The sequence below is a fragment of the Pteronotus mesoamericanus genome, unplaced genomic scaffold (genome assembly GCF_021234165.1).
Source record: "Pteronotus mesoamericanus isolate MK-2021 breed Mesoamerican mustached bat unplaced genomic scaffold, CSHL_Meso_final contig_90, whole genome shotgun sequence".
In the NCBI taxonomy this organism is placed as follows: Eukaryota; Metazoa; Chordata; class Mammalia; order Chiroptera; family Mormoopidae; genus Pteronotus; species Pteronotus mesoamericanus.
This window is the reverse complement of record NW_026555277.1, coordinates 8,591,955-8,608,101: the sequence shown is the minus strand read 5'-3', so window position 1 is coordinate 8,608,101 and position 16,147 is coordinate 8,591,955. Positions and strand designations below refer to the sequence as shown.

Here is a 16,147-nt window from a genome sequence, read left to right as displayed (position 1 = left end):
TGTGTCTGAGCGGGGAGAAGAATGACAAATACCCTGGAGAGGTTTGGAGGTCATAGGTTAGAAGACCCCTGGGCCTCATGTTTCCTGGGAAAACCTTCAAGGCTCAGAGTAGAACAGGCCACTTGCTGTTCCTCACAGTGGATGGGCTTGGGACAGCCCCACAGAGCTTCCTGAAGCCCAAAGGAGTGCGGGGCCAGGAGCTAGAATGTCCTCATGCCCCAAGGGCAGGCAGGCCCGAAGAGGCTTCATGGTAGGGAGTGAGGGATCACCAAGCAGGGGCCATGCCCACCCATGACCCACCAAGTGCAATGGGGATGTTCTAACAGGAGCTGACATGGGTGGGGGGTGATGACTGAGGAACAAACTCTTACACTGTTGAACACCTCCTCCTCCTCACTGAACTTAACCCCCGGAAAAGACAGGAGGGGGACCCCAAACTCACTGAGATTAATTTCTACCACCTGTGGGAAATGGCTTCATAATGGAAATTATACTCAGTGTTAGAAAAAACAAAGAAGTGTCGTGCAAATGATAGAGTTTATGGAGTGAGTTGTAGCTACTGTGCAAGTAACTAACATTTTATGTTTTTTTCTATAAACAAAAGATGAAAAAGAAATGTCAGAGGAATAACACTCTGTGAACAAAAGAAATGCACTCGGGCTGTTTGCCAGTTACAGATCTTCCTTGGTGTCTTTGAAATCAGAAAGTACAGGGATCTTGCCACAAGTTCAAGTCAAACGACTGTAGCATTTTCTGAGTGGAACATAAAATCTAAGTTCCTGGGCTGTTCTTTTTTGTGCTTGTCTATCATTCCTCCTCAGTGATCTGAATGTAGGGCCATCCCTGGGCACCAAGAACACTGCTGGTGAGAGCTGAGCACGCGAATGGAGGGAAGACCCCACTCCCACAGGCAGCTCTGCAAATATCTCTTGCTCCATGGAGCCCCCAGCAGCCCCGAAATGTCAATGCAGGGGGAGGAGAGGGGCAGTGGCAAAGCTGTGGGAACCAGTAAGGCAGTTCTCAGGGGAAGAACAGCCAGGACTCTCAGGAGCTGGGACACAGAGCAGCAGGTAGTCCACAAGCCGAAGGATCCAGAGCCCCTGACTAAATCCATGGGCTTGCCGCCCCAGTGGGGCAGAGGGGAAAGTGACGTGTGTGGACATGGAGCAGTTGGCCCTGGGGCAATCCCAAGGCCTCTGGTTCAGGGACCTCTAGGCTTGACTCAGGTTTTCTCCTTAATTTCATCATCCCATAGTGCACTGGGCATTCCCGAGGGCTTCTGGGAGCATAGACAGGGCAAGGGCATTTAGGGAGGGCTGGAGAAGCCTGTGAGGAAAAGAGAAGGAAAGACAGTGACTAAATGAGGAGGAGAGGTTGCCTTTCCAATAGGAGAACCTCAGTCTTGCCATCCACTGCCCAGTAGGTGGAATCTGCGCCCTGCCCCCACCCTTCTGCAAACCCCGAGCGAACACACTCCTAGGCAAAATCTGAGATCATGTCCAGTTTACTAAAAAGAGGATTAGAAGCTTCTTCCTTTTAGACTGAGTTCTTACTGAGCAGGGAAAGGCCATTTAACAAAGCTGTGTTAACTCGCTTCCTTCCAGCAGTGGAATTCCAAGCAGGTGGGAATTGAATTGTGAAAGGGCAGGCCAACCTCCCCAGAGCACCGGAAGTCCCCGCACCCTGCCTTCGCCTGTTTCCTGGCCCCTGTGCACCGCTCTCATGAGGAGCTCTATGACCTCAGCTGAGAATGGGACAATGTGATGGCCCCACGGCGAGTTCAGACACTTGTAGTTTCCATGGGGCTGTTCAGTTGGGAGCTGGTCCACTCCCCATCCTCAGGGAGCCCCGGTCTGAGATCTGGGAGCCAGAAAGACCATGGGGCTGGTGCTGAGGCCAATGGCCCAGAGCAGAGCCTACCTGAACCAGAGCCGAACCAGCTAACGGGGGTGGGTGAAGATGAAGGCCGATGCCCCAGCTCCCTCCGTGGGCTCCGGGTGTGGAAGGTGTCCTGGGAATGAGGACTCGGATCTTCTCAGGCACTGAGGGCCTCAATGCCAGCAGGACTGAGCACCAGTGCCTGAAGGATATCGGAGAGGGACACCACGCCCAGGAGATGCTGGCTCTCATCCACTAGCACCAACCGGTGTACCTGTGGGTCCGCAGGTGTTCAGTAAGGGGCAGAGCCATGCGGCTATGGCAGCCAGGGAGGCTGCCATCAAGAATCAGGGGCAACAGATTGACATAACTGGGGGAGCAAGAGAGTGTCTCTTAGAAACGAGTTAAGGGAGGTTCTGACCTCTATGGGGTGATCAGTGGGCTGTGGCCCATGGCCCATGGCCCATGGCCCCCATGGATAGGACCAGTTGCTGACCAGTGTGGACACCAAGAGCTTGGCCATGAAACAGGGACAGGGCAGGTGCCTGATGCATAGAGAGGGCCGGAGCAGTTCGTGAGAAGGATTGCGCCATGTGCACTGGGGGTATACGGTACCTGTTCCCGGACAATCCGGTCAATGACTTCCCCCAAGGTCTCCTCAGGGTGGCAGGAGAGAACTCCCTCCAGACACAGCGTCCTTTGCCTCAGAGCTTCACCCACACTCATGTCTAGGTGGTTGTAGGTTTGCTGGGCAGCCAGGTGCTGGGCAGGGAGGGAAGTGCCGCTAAGTCACCCCTTCCACCAGGCTCTAGGCCCACAGATATTGCCCCTGACACTTGGGAAGGCCCTCCTGGTCCACAGATGCCTCTAATTCTCACCCCCACAACCTCCCCGCCGCGCTCCCAGCTCCCCTCTATTCCCCATGACACTTACGATCACATCAAAGCGGGAGTATAGGCCCACAACCTGACCTGCAGGGGTGGTGGGTGGAGGGAGAGAAAGGGAATAGTCTCTGATCAGAACTAGGACACTGTGCAAGGGCCTGGGGTGAGGTTTGGGAATGCACGCCTCAACATTCCCCACCCCGAGACTGCTGGCTCTACAGTGAGGCGTCAGGCTGCTGTTCTGAACCGCGCAGACCAAACAGCACCGCAGAGAGAGACAACCTGACACCACACCTCCTGATGGGACACAACATGAGCACGTCGCATCACCCGTGACATAATTCTAGCCTGAGTCTGATCAAGACTTAAGTCTAATTTCTGGTCTGCAGGAATAGAGGAGCAAGGTAAAGGCTGCCCATAGAAGGCAAACCGGCAGACCTAGGGGCGGGAGGTTCTGTAGGAGAGCTGACCCACCCAGCCTGTCCATCATCGGTGTCGGAAAAATGAAGCAGGGAGGGAACTGTTTTAGCTCCAAAGAGACTCAAAGGACAGAAGCAGATGCAAAGTACAGACCCTAATTAACCCTGGTTTGAAAAAATCAAATGTGAAAAAGAAAGTTATTCTTGGGAAAAATGGGGAAACGAGAATTAGGATTGGATAGTAGATCATGTTAATTATTTATGACTTTGTTAGGTGATATAGGAAATACATTTATTTTAGGAGATACAGACTGTACGGTTTAGCGGTGAAATGGCATGATGTCTAGAATTATTTTAAAATACTTCAGCAAAAGAAAAGAAAAGAAACTGACGTGGTAGTATGTTAACAGCAGTTAATCCAGGCAATGGATATGTGGAGCTCATTATACAGCTTTTTCTACCATTTTCATACATTTGAAATTGTTCATAATCAAAAATAAATTGGATACTTCTTGCTATGTAGCTTCATTATGACAATTTTAACTTCGAAATCATTCACAGCCATGGTTGACCAAAGAAGCAATCTCGCAATTCTTCTGAACCTTTCACAGAGCAAGAAATAGAGGTCTAACTGGGTCATCTGGCCCATTTTAGGGTGAATTAAAATGAATAACCTCATCTACTGGTTTCTCTCATTATGCTCATTTGATTGCACATAATCCTTTTAAGTCACCCTGTGAAGTCAGAGGACGGGTGTTAAGATTCCCACTTTACACATGAAGAACCGGAGGCACAGAGAGGCTGAGCAGCTGGTCCAAAGCTCAAAGCAGGCAGAGACTTCTAGCCCGACCTCCACCCTGGGCCCCAAGCTGATGCTCCACAGACCACTGCCCCTCACTGCCTCCCGCCCGCCCCCCCAGCCCTGTCCTGGGGTGCATACCGTCTTCGTTGACCACAGGCAGCGCAGACACATGCCGGTCCACAAAGATGTCCAGTGCGGTCAGGACAGGGGCCGTTTCAAGCACCACGGCCAAGTCTCGGAATGTGCCGATGCCCAAATCTTGGATGGTTCGGGAGAGGAAGGAGGGCTGGGGCAGCAGGGCGCCCTGGTTGGGGTGGGGAAAGGTGGGGCTGTCAGGGCGGAGCAGCCTCCAGGGCTCCCAGCTGCCCCCTTCCCAATGACCAGGGCCACCCCTACTCCCGGGCTGTCCCAGGCTCACAAAGATGTGCAGGAACTTGAGTAGCCGCTTGTGCGTGATGATGTGGAGCACGTCGCCTGAGACTGGGTCCAGGACAGGCAGACGGTGGATCCGGTTCTTGATGAGGGTATAGACGGCTTCGAACAGGCTGCGGGATAGGAGCAGTGAGACTGAGGCAGCCGGGGGAGAGAGACCCTCCATCCCAGCCCCCTAGAAGGGAGGATGGGGTGCCAAGTCTCCCCATGCGCAGGTGAGTTCAGAACTAAGGGGTGGGGCCGGGGACTGCGCAGAGCAAGGAGGCTCTGGTGGGTGGTTGGGGACACTTACCTGTCATTGGGAAAGATGGAGACCAGAGGCTTGACACAGCCTTGAAGGTAGATCTCTGCAGAAAAAGCCCAAATCAGGCCAAGGGAAGGGGCTACCCTGCCTTATTGCACAGCCCACCGGAGTGAAACCCTTCCCTTAGGCCCCCCAGGCTCCCCGTCACCCTGTCTCTGCCCCCTCTCGGAAATCCCCACTGCCCGTCCTCTCCCTCAGGTCACCCACACCCCCTCAGCCCCTTTCCAGGCCCCCTCTGCCCACTCACCCCTCCAGGTCTCAATCTTATGTTCTTCAATCTCATAGATCTGGACCTAGAGACAGACGGGACTCCGCAAGTCAGACATGGGCCCCTCGGCACTGGGCTCCCTGAGCTCCCCACTCCCCAGCCCAGGGGTACTCCAGGACCCCCAGCCCACTTCTCACCAGGGGGGACCTGTAATACCGATGCAGCACCAAGATGAAGTCTGTGATGGTCAGCATCCCTGAGGGGTTGGGAGGGACAGGGGCGTCAGCCTGGGGCCTTGTGGTGGGAGGCAGGGTGAGGGCCCAGGCTCCCCCGCAGTCCCTGCCAGCGTCCTGGTACTGAGGCAACAGTGGGAACTATGGGACGAGGGGAGTAGGGCAGCCCCTCCGGTGCCTGAGAAATGGGGTTCTCCGTAGTCCCTCCAATTTCTCCCCTTCCCTCACACCTTCTTCTATTCTCCTAGTTTCTTCCTTCCCCTTTTCTCTTTTCCTATTTAGCAAATATAACCTGGGACCATGGGTCACTACAGCCAGAGGGGTTGGCTGGTCACAACTGCTCCACAAGTGGGAAAACCAAATGCAGGAACACCTCCCAGGGACCCTCCTCTGAGGGAACCTTCCCCACCACCTCTGCCTCCCCATGCCTTCCTCACCCACAAAGCTCTGCTTCTTGCTGTCCCACAGAGGTGCTGCCCGGACACCGTTGGCCACCAGGGCGAAGAAGGCCTTCTTGATCTGAGGGCCGGGGAGGATAGACGAGGGTAAGCCTCTCACCGCCCCTCAGCGGTGCCCTGTCCCAACCAGAGTCCCCGTCTGCGGGGCCTTCTCATGGGTCCTCCTCCACACAAGCCAGCCTGCCTTCCTCATGTCATAGCACACACCAGAAATAATCCTTGTTGGGGACATTTGCTCCAGAGATAAGGCTGCTGGTGGCCAGAGGCACTGAGGTGACACCGTCACCAGGCACGCCAGGGTGTGAAAAACGAACTGTTTCCACTCAGAAGTCACATGTGTACAGACACAGTATAATTTTGTTAATCTAAGTACTAGAGGTATGGTTATTTACATAGCATTCACAAAATATTTTTCACTAAATAAATTTTACATTGACTCAATTTTGGCCTCAACCTAAGCAATGCTATCTAAACATGCTGGCTGTATTTCTAATGCATATTTATATGAGTAGCATACAAGGCTACTCATGTAAATACATTCATTCATATGTCACTAGAATCAGATCATGTAGTGTGGACAACACATATACCATGATTTGGAAAACACTGCTTTACTATACATAATGGTAAGAATAGAATGATAGGCATTTCATAGCTCAGCCTAATGGAAGAACAGGGGCCAGAGCTCATCTTACTAGTCCGGTAGTGATCTGGTTTTGCTCCCCCCTGCTCTTTGTCCTAAGCCATTCTGCAATATCTTCCACATTCATCGCTCAGGTTTTGCAAAGTGCATCTACCTGTCTTGGGATGCCCCAGGAGTCCTCCGAAGCTTGTAGGGCAAAGCAGGCATTCCTACCCCCATTTTGGGGAGGAGAGAGGTAACGTGACCCACCCAAGTTCCTACAGATACTAAGTGGCAGGGCTCTGACGGCAATCAGGGGTCTCTCACAGAGAGCAGCAGCCCTCCCTGCTCTCGTCTCCATGGTGCCGAGAAAGAGCTGTGGCAGGGGACGTGCAGGGAGGCCTGGCCGGGCAGGGTACCCGGCAGGTGAGTGGTGGCTGCAGCCATGGGAGGACGGAGGTGGGCAGGGCCGTGGCCTCACCTCCAGCGTGGTGTCAAAGATGACCAGCTTGGAGCTGGTTGCCATGGCATCGTAGCAGGTGTGCTTCTGCATGAAGTGCATGTAGACCTGGGCGCCTGGTTTCTGCAGCTCATCGTCCAAGCCCTGCCTGGGTAACGGGGCCTGCAGGGGCGCGCAGCGGGCAGGCCCCTCTTCCAGCAGGCCGAGCTCATACCTGCAGGCGGCTGAGGCCGGGACCTCTTCGCCCAGCTCCAGACCGTCTGCGCTGGAGCCAGGGGCTGAGGCTGCGCACTCAGAGGGGATGGTGTCCAAGGGAGCAGCCTGGGCCAAGGGTGTGGCCTTGGGGAATGTGGCCTCCAGCCCAATGTACTCAGCAGCTGGCCTGGATTGGGGACCTGTTTGAGGGGGAGAGGACAGTGATCCCATTGTCCAAAATACTTTATTATCTGCTGTCTCGGTTTATCCTCACAGCAGCCTTGGGAAGCCTGGGCTTTGTGGACCCCATTTTGCAGATGAGGAAGCTGGGTCTCAGGGAGTCACACGAGATACTGGCTCTGTCCCAAGTAACTCGTGTGGCGTCCCTGGCTCTGCAATACGGTAGTCTTCTTCCATGTAGGGAGACTGAGGCTACAAAATGAGGGTTGGGCCCAACTCTGTGTTATGGAAGAATCAAGGGCAGAGCCCAGGCCCCAGGCTTCTGGGGCTTCCCACTGCGCCCCCTCCCCATTTCCCCCAGAACTGGCCTTGGCCTCACCTTCTTCCCCCAGGCCTGGCAGGTCCTCTTCCTCCACAGCCTCCTGCCTTGTCCATCTTGAGGCCTTGGCCCCCCGCTTCCCATGGCTTCTTTCTGAGCTGGCGGTCATGGCTGGCGATGGCCATGAAGTGCTGTCTCCTTGCCCTAGGAAGCTCATCTCTGGAAGTGGGGATGGGGCCCGTTTGGTTAATAGGGAGTAACACAGCAATCGATGAAAATGTTATTAATAATGCCATTTAATATTTGCAAGCTTTCAGAGGACTTTTCTCCAATATATTCTCATTCAAGCCTCACAGCGATTTGATAAGGGAGGCATTATTACCATTCCTTGCTTACTAACAGGGGACTTGAGCTTAGAGAGGATAAAAAATTTGCCGTAAATCACACAGCTAATAAATGACAAAGTCAGAACCAGGGTTTAAGTCTTCAGGCTATCGTTCCACCTTCTCTGCTTTTGAAAGGGGAAGGAGCAAGGGGGGAAGGAGGAAGAAGAAACAAAGAGGAAGAAAGAAAGAAAAGGGGAGGAAGACAAAAGCCAGGCCAGCGGGGAGGGTGAGAATGGGGGCCCAGAAAAAAGAGGCTGGGCCCGCCAGGAGGGGCCGCCCTACCTACCTGGGTTCTCAGGTCCCGCAAAGCTGCTCCACGAGGGGGCCTCTGGGGAGGAGAATGCCTGAAGGTGTGGGGAAAATGCCCTGCGTTCTGGAACACGGATCCTTCCTTTCCCCTGGTGTGCACGTGAGCGTGCACACACATATACACACATAAACACCCACCCCCCATACCCGTAAACACACACCCACACATAGATATTTACACGCACTCAGAAACACACACACTCAACCATTCCCAGACACAGAACCAAGTACCCTCACTTACACAAAGGATATATATACACAGACACAAACACACTCATATACACAGAGAAAGTCCAGGTCAAATACACATACATATGTGTGCATGCACACACACATTCACACAACGTGGTGTGTCCCCAGCTCACGGCCTCCCTGGAACCCTGGTACCCTGCGCAGTGTGTGCTCCAGCTCGGGCTCCATGCGGCCAACCAGACCAACGGAGAGCAAGCGCTGGACACTGTGGCCGGGTAGCTCTATTCTGGGCCTGGCTCCGGGCACCCCGCCCTCCCAGATCGGTTTCTCCCTGGGTGTCAGGCAGCCGGGAGGGGGGGTCTGCCCACTCCGTGGCTCCAGCCCAGCAGCCTGGGGGCGGGGTGGGGAGGAAGGGGGCAACCTGGGATTTTGAAGTCCAGTCCTGGGCTGCCTCCAGGATCTCAGACAAGAAGCAGAAAGGCTCCTGCCGGGGGGAGGTGGCTCCGAGCAACGTGGGGGCACTGGCGCGAGGAGGAGGTGGGCTCTGCGTCCTGAGTCCCTTCTCTGAGGACCGTTCTCATGTTTTGCAGGCGCCAAATGAGGGAAAATGGAGGCAGGTTGAGCCTAACTTTCTACCTTATACAAACTTCAGTTATGGGTGGTGCTGGGGTTAGAAAGGGCAAGCTGCAGCCAGCTGGGAGGCTGGGGCTGTGGGGTTTGTGGGTGGTCCCAGGAGGGTGGCCAATTTGTGTCCAGATGTCCCCATTTGAGTCTTTGGAGCCTGTCCCTCTCTCTGTGGAGGACTGGGATGGTTCGGGTGGCGGGGGGGCGCACTGTGATGACTACCTTGAGGGTGTACAGTAGGCTTGACGGCTTGGGGGCAGGCTAGATTGGTCCACAGGGAGGGAGACCCCTGTTTCTACGTGTGGGGTTTGGAGGAAGGTCCAGGTGTGCAGCAGCCCCAGTACCCTCATCCTGCTGTGTTTCCTGTTCCTTCATCTCCTCGTGCCAGCAAGATCCCAGCCTGGCTCTGGTGGCTGCCCCTCCCCCTCCCTGGGCATTCCTGGAGCCTGAGTCAATGTCCAAATCAGAAACGCTGACCCAGCTGCTCCAACTGTCCTTTCTCTCTCTCTCTCTCTGCCCCTCCCTTCCTCTCTTTCTTTCAGCTTCTTCCATCTCGGTCTCTGGCCCTGGGCTGGACACTCGGTAATGGATTACTGGGTTCCTTGCTGAATCGATTGAGCATGTTTCCCATCATTCCTCAAAGCCCTGTCCAGCCAGGGGTGGGGTGGAGTGGAGGAGAGCAAAGCAGGGAAGGGACTTTGCCCATCCATGTGTGTTTTAGGAAGTGCAAGGGTGAGTGCTGCTCTCCTCCCACGGGACCCCTGTTTCCTGTTCCTGTCCAGAATGTCTAAGGCACAACTAATGAGACACCTCAAATGGTAGAAGGATCAAGTGGACCATCCCTGGACGTGTGTGATGCTTCAGACCTGGAAAACCCCCGCCCCTGATGCTCCCCAGGGGACCCTCACAGACAAGCCAGATACACAACCGGCTCAGCTGACACCACTGCCTTTTCCTGCAATACTTTACTGTCCCCTCCACCTCAGCCATGGTCCACTGGCAGGGCCAGTGGCAGGGGTTCTTCATCAGAAAGTCTCCCCTGGTTGCATCACCCCCACTGCACAGGTCTGCTAGTGAGCGTTCTGGGGGTGCATCTCAGTGTGCGTGGGCCTGGCATTTACATAACTATTCACATGCCAGTATATTTTATCTCTAGGTAAATAGTGTGCACCTTGAGGACCAAATTTGGGCTGGATGGGATGGAAAGCCTGCCTGGGGTCAGGTTGACCTGATTAAAATTTATGCTCTGCTGTTTGCCTGCCATATGACCTTGGCAAGCGTAGCTCGCTTTCTCTGAGTCTGTTTCTACAAATGTAAAATAAGGATAAAAACATTAGGTGGCAGAGACTACCAGTTGCTTCCCAGTATCTATTTTTCTCTTCTTCCTTTAGTAATAGAATCACTTGAATTATAACTGGAATGGCTGCCTATCATAAACACAGGTTCTTAATCTTCCTTGAAGCTAAATATGGCCTCGCGACTAAATTTGGCGAATGCAATATGAGTGGAAGTGATGTGAGCAACTTCCAGGTCAGGCCTTAAAAGAAAGAAGCATGAGTTCCTCTCTTCCTGTTGACTGGAAGGCTAATGCGATGGCAGGAGCTAGAGCAGCTATCTTGTACCCAAGATGAGAGAGATTTCTTAAGGGCTTCAGAGTCACCCTGCCAGGTTTGGACTACTGTAAGAAAAAAGCATAAACTTTCTTGTTTAAGTCATTTAAATTGGGTCTTCCTTACAACAACCAAACATGTATACTAACTAAGGCAGCATTTGGTATCTGGAAGTGGCACTGCTTTAAAAGCCTAAAACAAGTGTCACTGATTTAGAGAGTGGACAGCAGACAGCAAAGAAAAATATTGTTTGCTCGTAAGCTGGTGACCACCCCTATGTTACAGCAAAACTTAAGATACGTCTGTCATCTATGATCCCTTGAAGGGTAAAGCATATGCTAACAGCCTGTACACATGCATGAAACTGGATGGAAGCAATGAAATTGGTGATGTATGCTGGCTCTTGCTTGCTGCTACAAGCAAAGTCCCACAAGAGAGATGTACTCATGCAAGTTCTAAGAGGTAGTTTGGAGAAGGCAGGCTTAGCAAGGGCTATACTCAAAGATTAGCAGTGGTCCCAAAGCTTTCTCAAACACAACCTGTTCAGCAACAAGTGCAAGGCAGCCCAGTGAGCAGAATAAGGGAGTTCCCTTCACAATCAAGCATAGTTGTTTCAAATGGCCTCAACATAGTTACTGGCAGCTGGAGAAAGAATAGGAAGTACCCCAAGTCTAGAGTATTCAAGCATAAAACTTATGTCTATAAAAGCTTTGTGACTGTTGGCTGTAGTTGCTCAAATAGGAAACCAGTCAGAAGACTTCTAAGATTTTGAGGGCATTGTATTCACAAAGAAACCACAACCAAGTCACAAACCCTGGTTTGACACCCCTACCCCCGTTATTCCCACTCTCCCAAATCTGCATCAGCTGGAGGAGTGTTGTGAAAGTTGTAACTTCATTGTGGTTGCAGAGGATACTGGGTAGGAGAAGCTCCCAGAAGGCAATGTCAGAGGCCACCGAAGAGAGTAGAAAGGGGAGATCTTCCCAGACAGCAGAAGCAGGGGTGGCCAGACGCACTTCCCAACTTATTTCGAGGCTAGGAGGCGGCTTTGCAATTCTGCCCATCTGGATTTAGTAACTGTTAAGAGCCAGTGGCTGCCAGGTGTTTGCCATTCTTTCTTGATGAGTGGATTTTTTTCCAATTACAGTTTACATTCAGTATTCTTTTGTATTAGTTTCAGGTGTACAGCATAGTGGTTAGATAATCATCTACTTTACAGAGTGTTTTTCCCCCGGTATTTCAAGTCCCCACCTGGCACCATACATAGTTATTACACAATTATTGACTGTATTTCCTATGCTGAACTCTACATCTCCATGATTATTTTATAACTACCAATCTGTTTTTCTCAATCTCTTCACCTTTTCCACCTGGTTCCCCAACCCTTCTCCCCTCTGGTAACCATTAGACTGTTTTCTGTATCTATGAGTTTGTTTCTGTTTTGTTTGTTCATTTATATTGTTCTTTAGATTCCACATATGAATGAAGTCACATGGTATTTGTCTTTCTCTGACTGACTTCACTCAGAATAATACCTTCTAGGTTCATCCATGCTGTTGCAAATGGTAAGATTTCATTCTTTTTTTTTTTTTTTTTTTTTTTTTGCCTGAGTAATATTCTATTGTATATACCACAGCTTTTTTATCCTTGAGTGGATGTTTTAGTTGAGTTTATCCTGTTCCTTCTCCCCTGTTGTCTGTGGGGAATGGGAGGGCAGGATCACCTGTCTTTTGGTTTATAAGTCACCAGGCCATGAGCATCTCATCCACACCTGGTCCCTGAGAGGTCCTGGGCTCCGAGCTGGGCTGTGTCTGGACAGAAGTCTTCCCTCCCTTCGAGGGGTGCTAAATGTGCTCTTTGTTAGGGGTGGACAGACATTGAACTCTGGCAGAACAATATCTATTTTCCCTTTCTTCTTCCTTAACTGTAAATCACCACAATTTTAGCTAAGGGCAAGATTATATTTCCCAGCTTTCTTTGCACATAGGATGGCCATCTGACTAAGTCTGGCCAGTGGGGTCTGAGCAGCAATGTTATATACAAACTTTAAGGATACTCTTAGAAGGAAGAGGTTAATTTCCCCCTTCCTACTGAACGGAATGAAGATATGATGGTGGGAACCGCATCAACCATTTCACCCTAATGGTAGAAGCTACAGACTGAACATGATAGAACCTCCCACTCCTGTGCTGGCCTGCCTACCTCTGGACTATTATGTTTTAAGGAGAAATAAGCTTCTAGTTTGCTTAAGCAACAGACAAACAGAACCTTTGCTACAGCAGCCAAACCTCTCTCTAACTAATGGATTTACATTGCAGGATCGGGGTAGGGTTAGAAATGACAAGTGCATATAACAATGCTTCACATTTACGCAGCGCTTAATATCCACCAGACGCTGCAACACAAGTTGTGCGCAGTATCCCATGTTAACCCCTCACAATTCTATGTGGTAAATACTCTTATTGTTATTATTTTACAGATGAAAGAAATCAGGTCACGAAGAGATTAAGTAACTTGAGTAAAATCTCAAAGCGAGTGAGATGGAGCCGAGGCCAAGCCAGTGTTTCTGGACTCGAGCGTCACACTTTTAACCACCAGCCTTAATGTAAATAGAGCACAGGTCTGGCATGTAATACATGCTCTGTAAGTGGTTACTAAAATTATTGCCTTGCCATCTGCTTCTCGTCCTTTTAGACCTCCAGCTACGAGGCTCTACAAGCAGGCACAAGCAGGGGTTCTTCATTAGTCATCTTGTGGTGGCATAGGGGAGGGCTCCCGCAGGGGACAGACACCAGCATTGCTCAACACTAAGCCTGGAGCCATTTTCTAGCTGTGAAGAAGGAGCCGTCTGCCTGACCCTACCCTCTACCTCTTAGCGCTCCCACACCTGCTCCCCCGGCCCTCCCAGCCCTCTCACGCTCGTTGGCAGGGAGAATCAGCAGAAGGCACTGGCTGTGGTTGGGAAACAAATACTCCTTGGGTGTTTGGTTTTAGTCTCTGGTCATGGTATCCTATTTCTGGAAACCCTATTTCTTGGCTTGCTCTCAAAACGGTGTGATAAGGACACTGCACCCTGACTCCAGGGAGAATTTGGCTGCCATCCCTGGGTGGCTTATTTGTCTGGGACATGGGGTCGGGATCCTCTTGAAGTGTTATTTTTATATTAGAGAAAGAAAGACGGCGTGAGGGGGCCCAGGAAGTAACCTGGGTGAGACCCACGCCTGCCATGTCATAAGTGGGATTCCCTGTACCAGACCGGCCGGGAGGCTGTGAGGGCCGCCGTCACGTCAGTCACCCGGGCACTCCCAGCCCCGGCCTGTCTGTGTGTGGCTGACACCAGGCAGCATCGAAGCCAGGGTTCCAAGAACCTGGACAGACTTAGCATCTTATTAATGTAATTTAGTCTGCCCCACATTACTGAGCCCTTTTCTGTGGGTTGTGGAGATTGACGCGGACAGATGTGCTTTTATCTATCCAGTATCCCTTTTGCCCTCTCTTGGCAGTGCCCCGAGTTTTCCTTCAGGGAACCGCAGTCCCTCCAGTCACAGAGCGCGCCTGCTTATCCGAGGGGCCTAACTATGGGTTCCAGGAAATGCACCTCTGATTCAGGCTTGTCTAATTGTTGCGGTAGAATGAGAGGCCAGAGGGGACATAAAGGCAGGGTCCTCACCGTTGTGATCTAACAAAGAACTTAATGCAGGAGGCTAAAAGCAAGAGAAGCAGCCCATTAACAGCTCTGGGTATTCATGTCCACAGTGCTCAAAGGAGGAAGCCCATAAACAGCTTTGGGTATCCCCCCTCCCAAAGCTGGCATCACTTTTACCTGTCAGTCAATATAAAATCTCCTCACCCTTCATCCTGCCAACTATATAAGTCCTCAGAACAAAGGACCCGGCGCTTGCCACCCCGGGCTTTGACCGCCCTTACCCTGCTTTGCCCTGAACCCATGCCTTTCCTCCCCCCACCTCAACAAGGCCCGTTCTCTTCCATGAGAACGTATCATCAGTAAACGCCGCTTGCACACTAATAGATTTGCTCACCTGCAATTCCTTATGGCATCGGCAAGAAGAAGCAGGTCTCCCCCAGTAACACAATCAGCACATCATATTCCCCTGGCCATGGAGAGGGGAGCGTTGACCTAATTAGTCCAATAGGAGTGAATCCTGGGACTTTTGCTAGAGCTAATGAGAACCCTTTCCCACTGGATGTGTAGCTGTGAAATGTGTGGAGATCCTGCTACCATGCAGAGTGGAGCCACCAGAAAATGAAGATAAAACAGGGGACAAAAGACCGCAGTATGATGAGAAAGAGCAGGTCCCCACGACATTCTCTAAGCCTCAGATCAAACTGTACCTGAAGACCTAGCCCTGGGTTTTTCGGTTACAGTAACTGAATCTTTTTTTGTTTAACACAGTTTGAAACAAATCTTCTGTCACCTGCAGTTGAAAGAGTTCTGATGCCAGAGTCAAAGAAACAAGACCTATACACCTTCAAAGGCTTCTGCGGGTCGCGTTCAGTCACTGTGCTTTCCCAAGAAAAAAAATGCACGTTTGAAAAAACAACTGGGTGACAATGGAGGCAAAAAAGGTACTAGGAGAAAATACAGTAAAAGAGGAGTTAGAATGAGACAGGGTTGGTGAAGCAAGCCTTCCTAAAGAAGGTGAGTTTGTATATAGAAGTAATAATTATAACAACAGCAACTATTTACTGAGCCCTAAATATGTGCTGGACACTGGGTTAAGCAATTTACATATGTGGCAGGACGATATTTTGAACTACTAACCTAACTGAGGGATACTTCCTTCTACCATATAGCCCTTTTCTCACTCAAGCTTGCCGGTTCCTTGTTTATTCCCTCAGGGAAAAGCTGATACATGGAAAGAAGAAAATGCATCTTCAGCTTTTGAGTTTCAAAAGTGAGGTCTTCTGGGGAAGAAAGGGAATACCTTTGGCTTAACCAAGAGATTTGGAAGTTTTGGCAGGCTAGGTTATTCAGAAAACGTATTCCACTAAAAACAACTAAAAATGCTGAATAAAATATAAAGAACATATTCTTAAAAGCACTAAAAAAACAAGACAGTAATGACTTGCCAGGCCGGCGGAAAGAGCGACGGGCACACAGTGAAGTTGGGGAGAAAAAGGTGTCTTTGCTCTCAGGGGTGTCCAACCTGCGGCCCGCAGGCCACATGCGGCCCAGGATGGCTGGGAATGCGGCTCAACACAAAATTGTAAATTTACTTAAAACAAGAGATTTTTTGTTTGTTTGTTTGTTTTCATTAGTATTTGTATATTTAATGTGTGGTCCAAGACAACTCTTCTTCCAGTGTGGCCCAGAGACGCCAAAAGTTTGCACACCCCTGCTCTGGGGCATCTGCCAATTCTAATATGAACCATGTGGGATGACGGAGTCCCATGAGCCATACAAGTTGGGAGTACAATAGAAAACCCCATCTATTAGAGGCTGGGATCTCAAAGGACCGCACCCTCAGAGTAAGTGCAATTTATTAGCAAACTAGCCCTTAGATTGATTTGCAGTAAAGATTTTCCTCATCTGAATGGTTCAGAGAATATCAAACCTTAAACTTGGCTTAGGGTGGTCCTAAATCATTAACGACCACAGGTGCCTGGCTGA

General features: G+C 50.9%; 1 protein-coding gene across 5 annotated transcripts; it reads right to left on the bottom strand.

Moving 5' to 3' along the window:
* Nucleotides 1–474: 474 nt before the first annotated feature.
* Nucleotides 475–8,542, bottom strand: PRKAG3 (protein kinase AMP-activated non-catalytic subunit gamma 3). Of its 5 annotated transcripts, XR_008530178.1 has the most exons (13): nt 8,067–8,542; nt 7,455–7,613; nt 6,722–7,095; nt 5,598–5,679; nt 5,125–5,183; nt 4,967–5,012; nt 4,708–4,762; nt 4,402–4,528; nt 4,122–4,287; nt 2,812–2,849; nt 2,494–2,640; nt 1,921–2,152; nt 475–1,326 (listed from the first exon to the last, which is right to left on the bottom strand). XR_008530178.1 is itself a non-coding variant. In XM_054585652.1 (12 exons), exons 1-12 carry the CDS (start codon nt 8,215–8,217, stop codon nt 2,036–2,038), a joined length of 1,521 nt encoding a protein of 506 aa, XP_054441627.1. In that variant the 5' UTR covers nt 8,218–8,542; the 3' UTR covers nt 1,456–2,035. The 5 variants fall into 5 exon arrangements, 4 of the variants coding, with proteins under 4 accessions (XP_054441627.1, XP_054441625.1, XP_054441628.1 ...); XM_054585652.1 differs by lacking the exon at nt 475–1,326 and having other exon boundaries at nt 1,456–2,152; XM_054585650.1 differs by lacking the exons at nt 475–1,326; nt 1,921–2,152 and having other exon boundaries at nt 2,181–2,640; nt 8,067–8,124; nt 8,402–8,542.
* Between the last annotated feature and the right edge of the window lie 7,605 nt (nt 8,543–16,147).

Bases quoted from the DNA above. Each gene is read 5' to 3' on its own strand.
- PRKAG3 (XM_054585649.1), bottom strand. From the start codon at position 8,217: ATGTGTGTATATGTGTGTGCACGCTCACGTGCACACCAGGGGAAAGGA. The intron at 5,680-6,721 runs GTGAGGCCACGG...CCCGGCCCTCAG, and splicing joins TCTTTGACACCACGCTGGAG to ATCAAGAAGGCCTTCTTCGC. The intron at 4,763-4,966 runs GTGAGTGGGCAG...CTTTTTCTGCAG, and splicing joins TAAGATTGAGACCTGGAGGG to AGATCTACCTTCAAGGCTGT.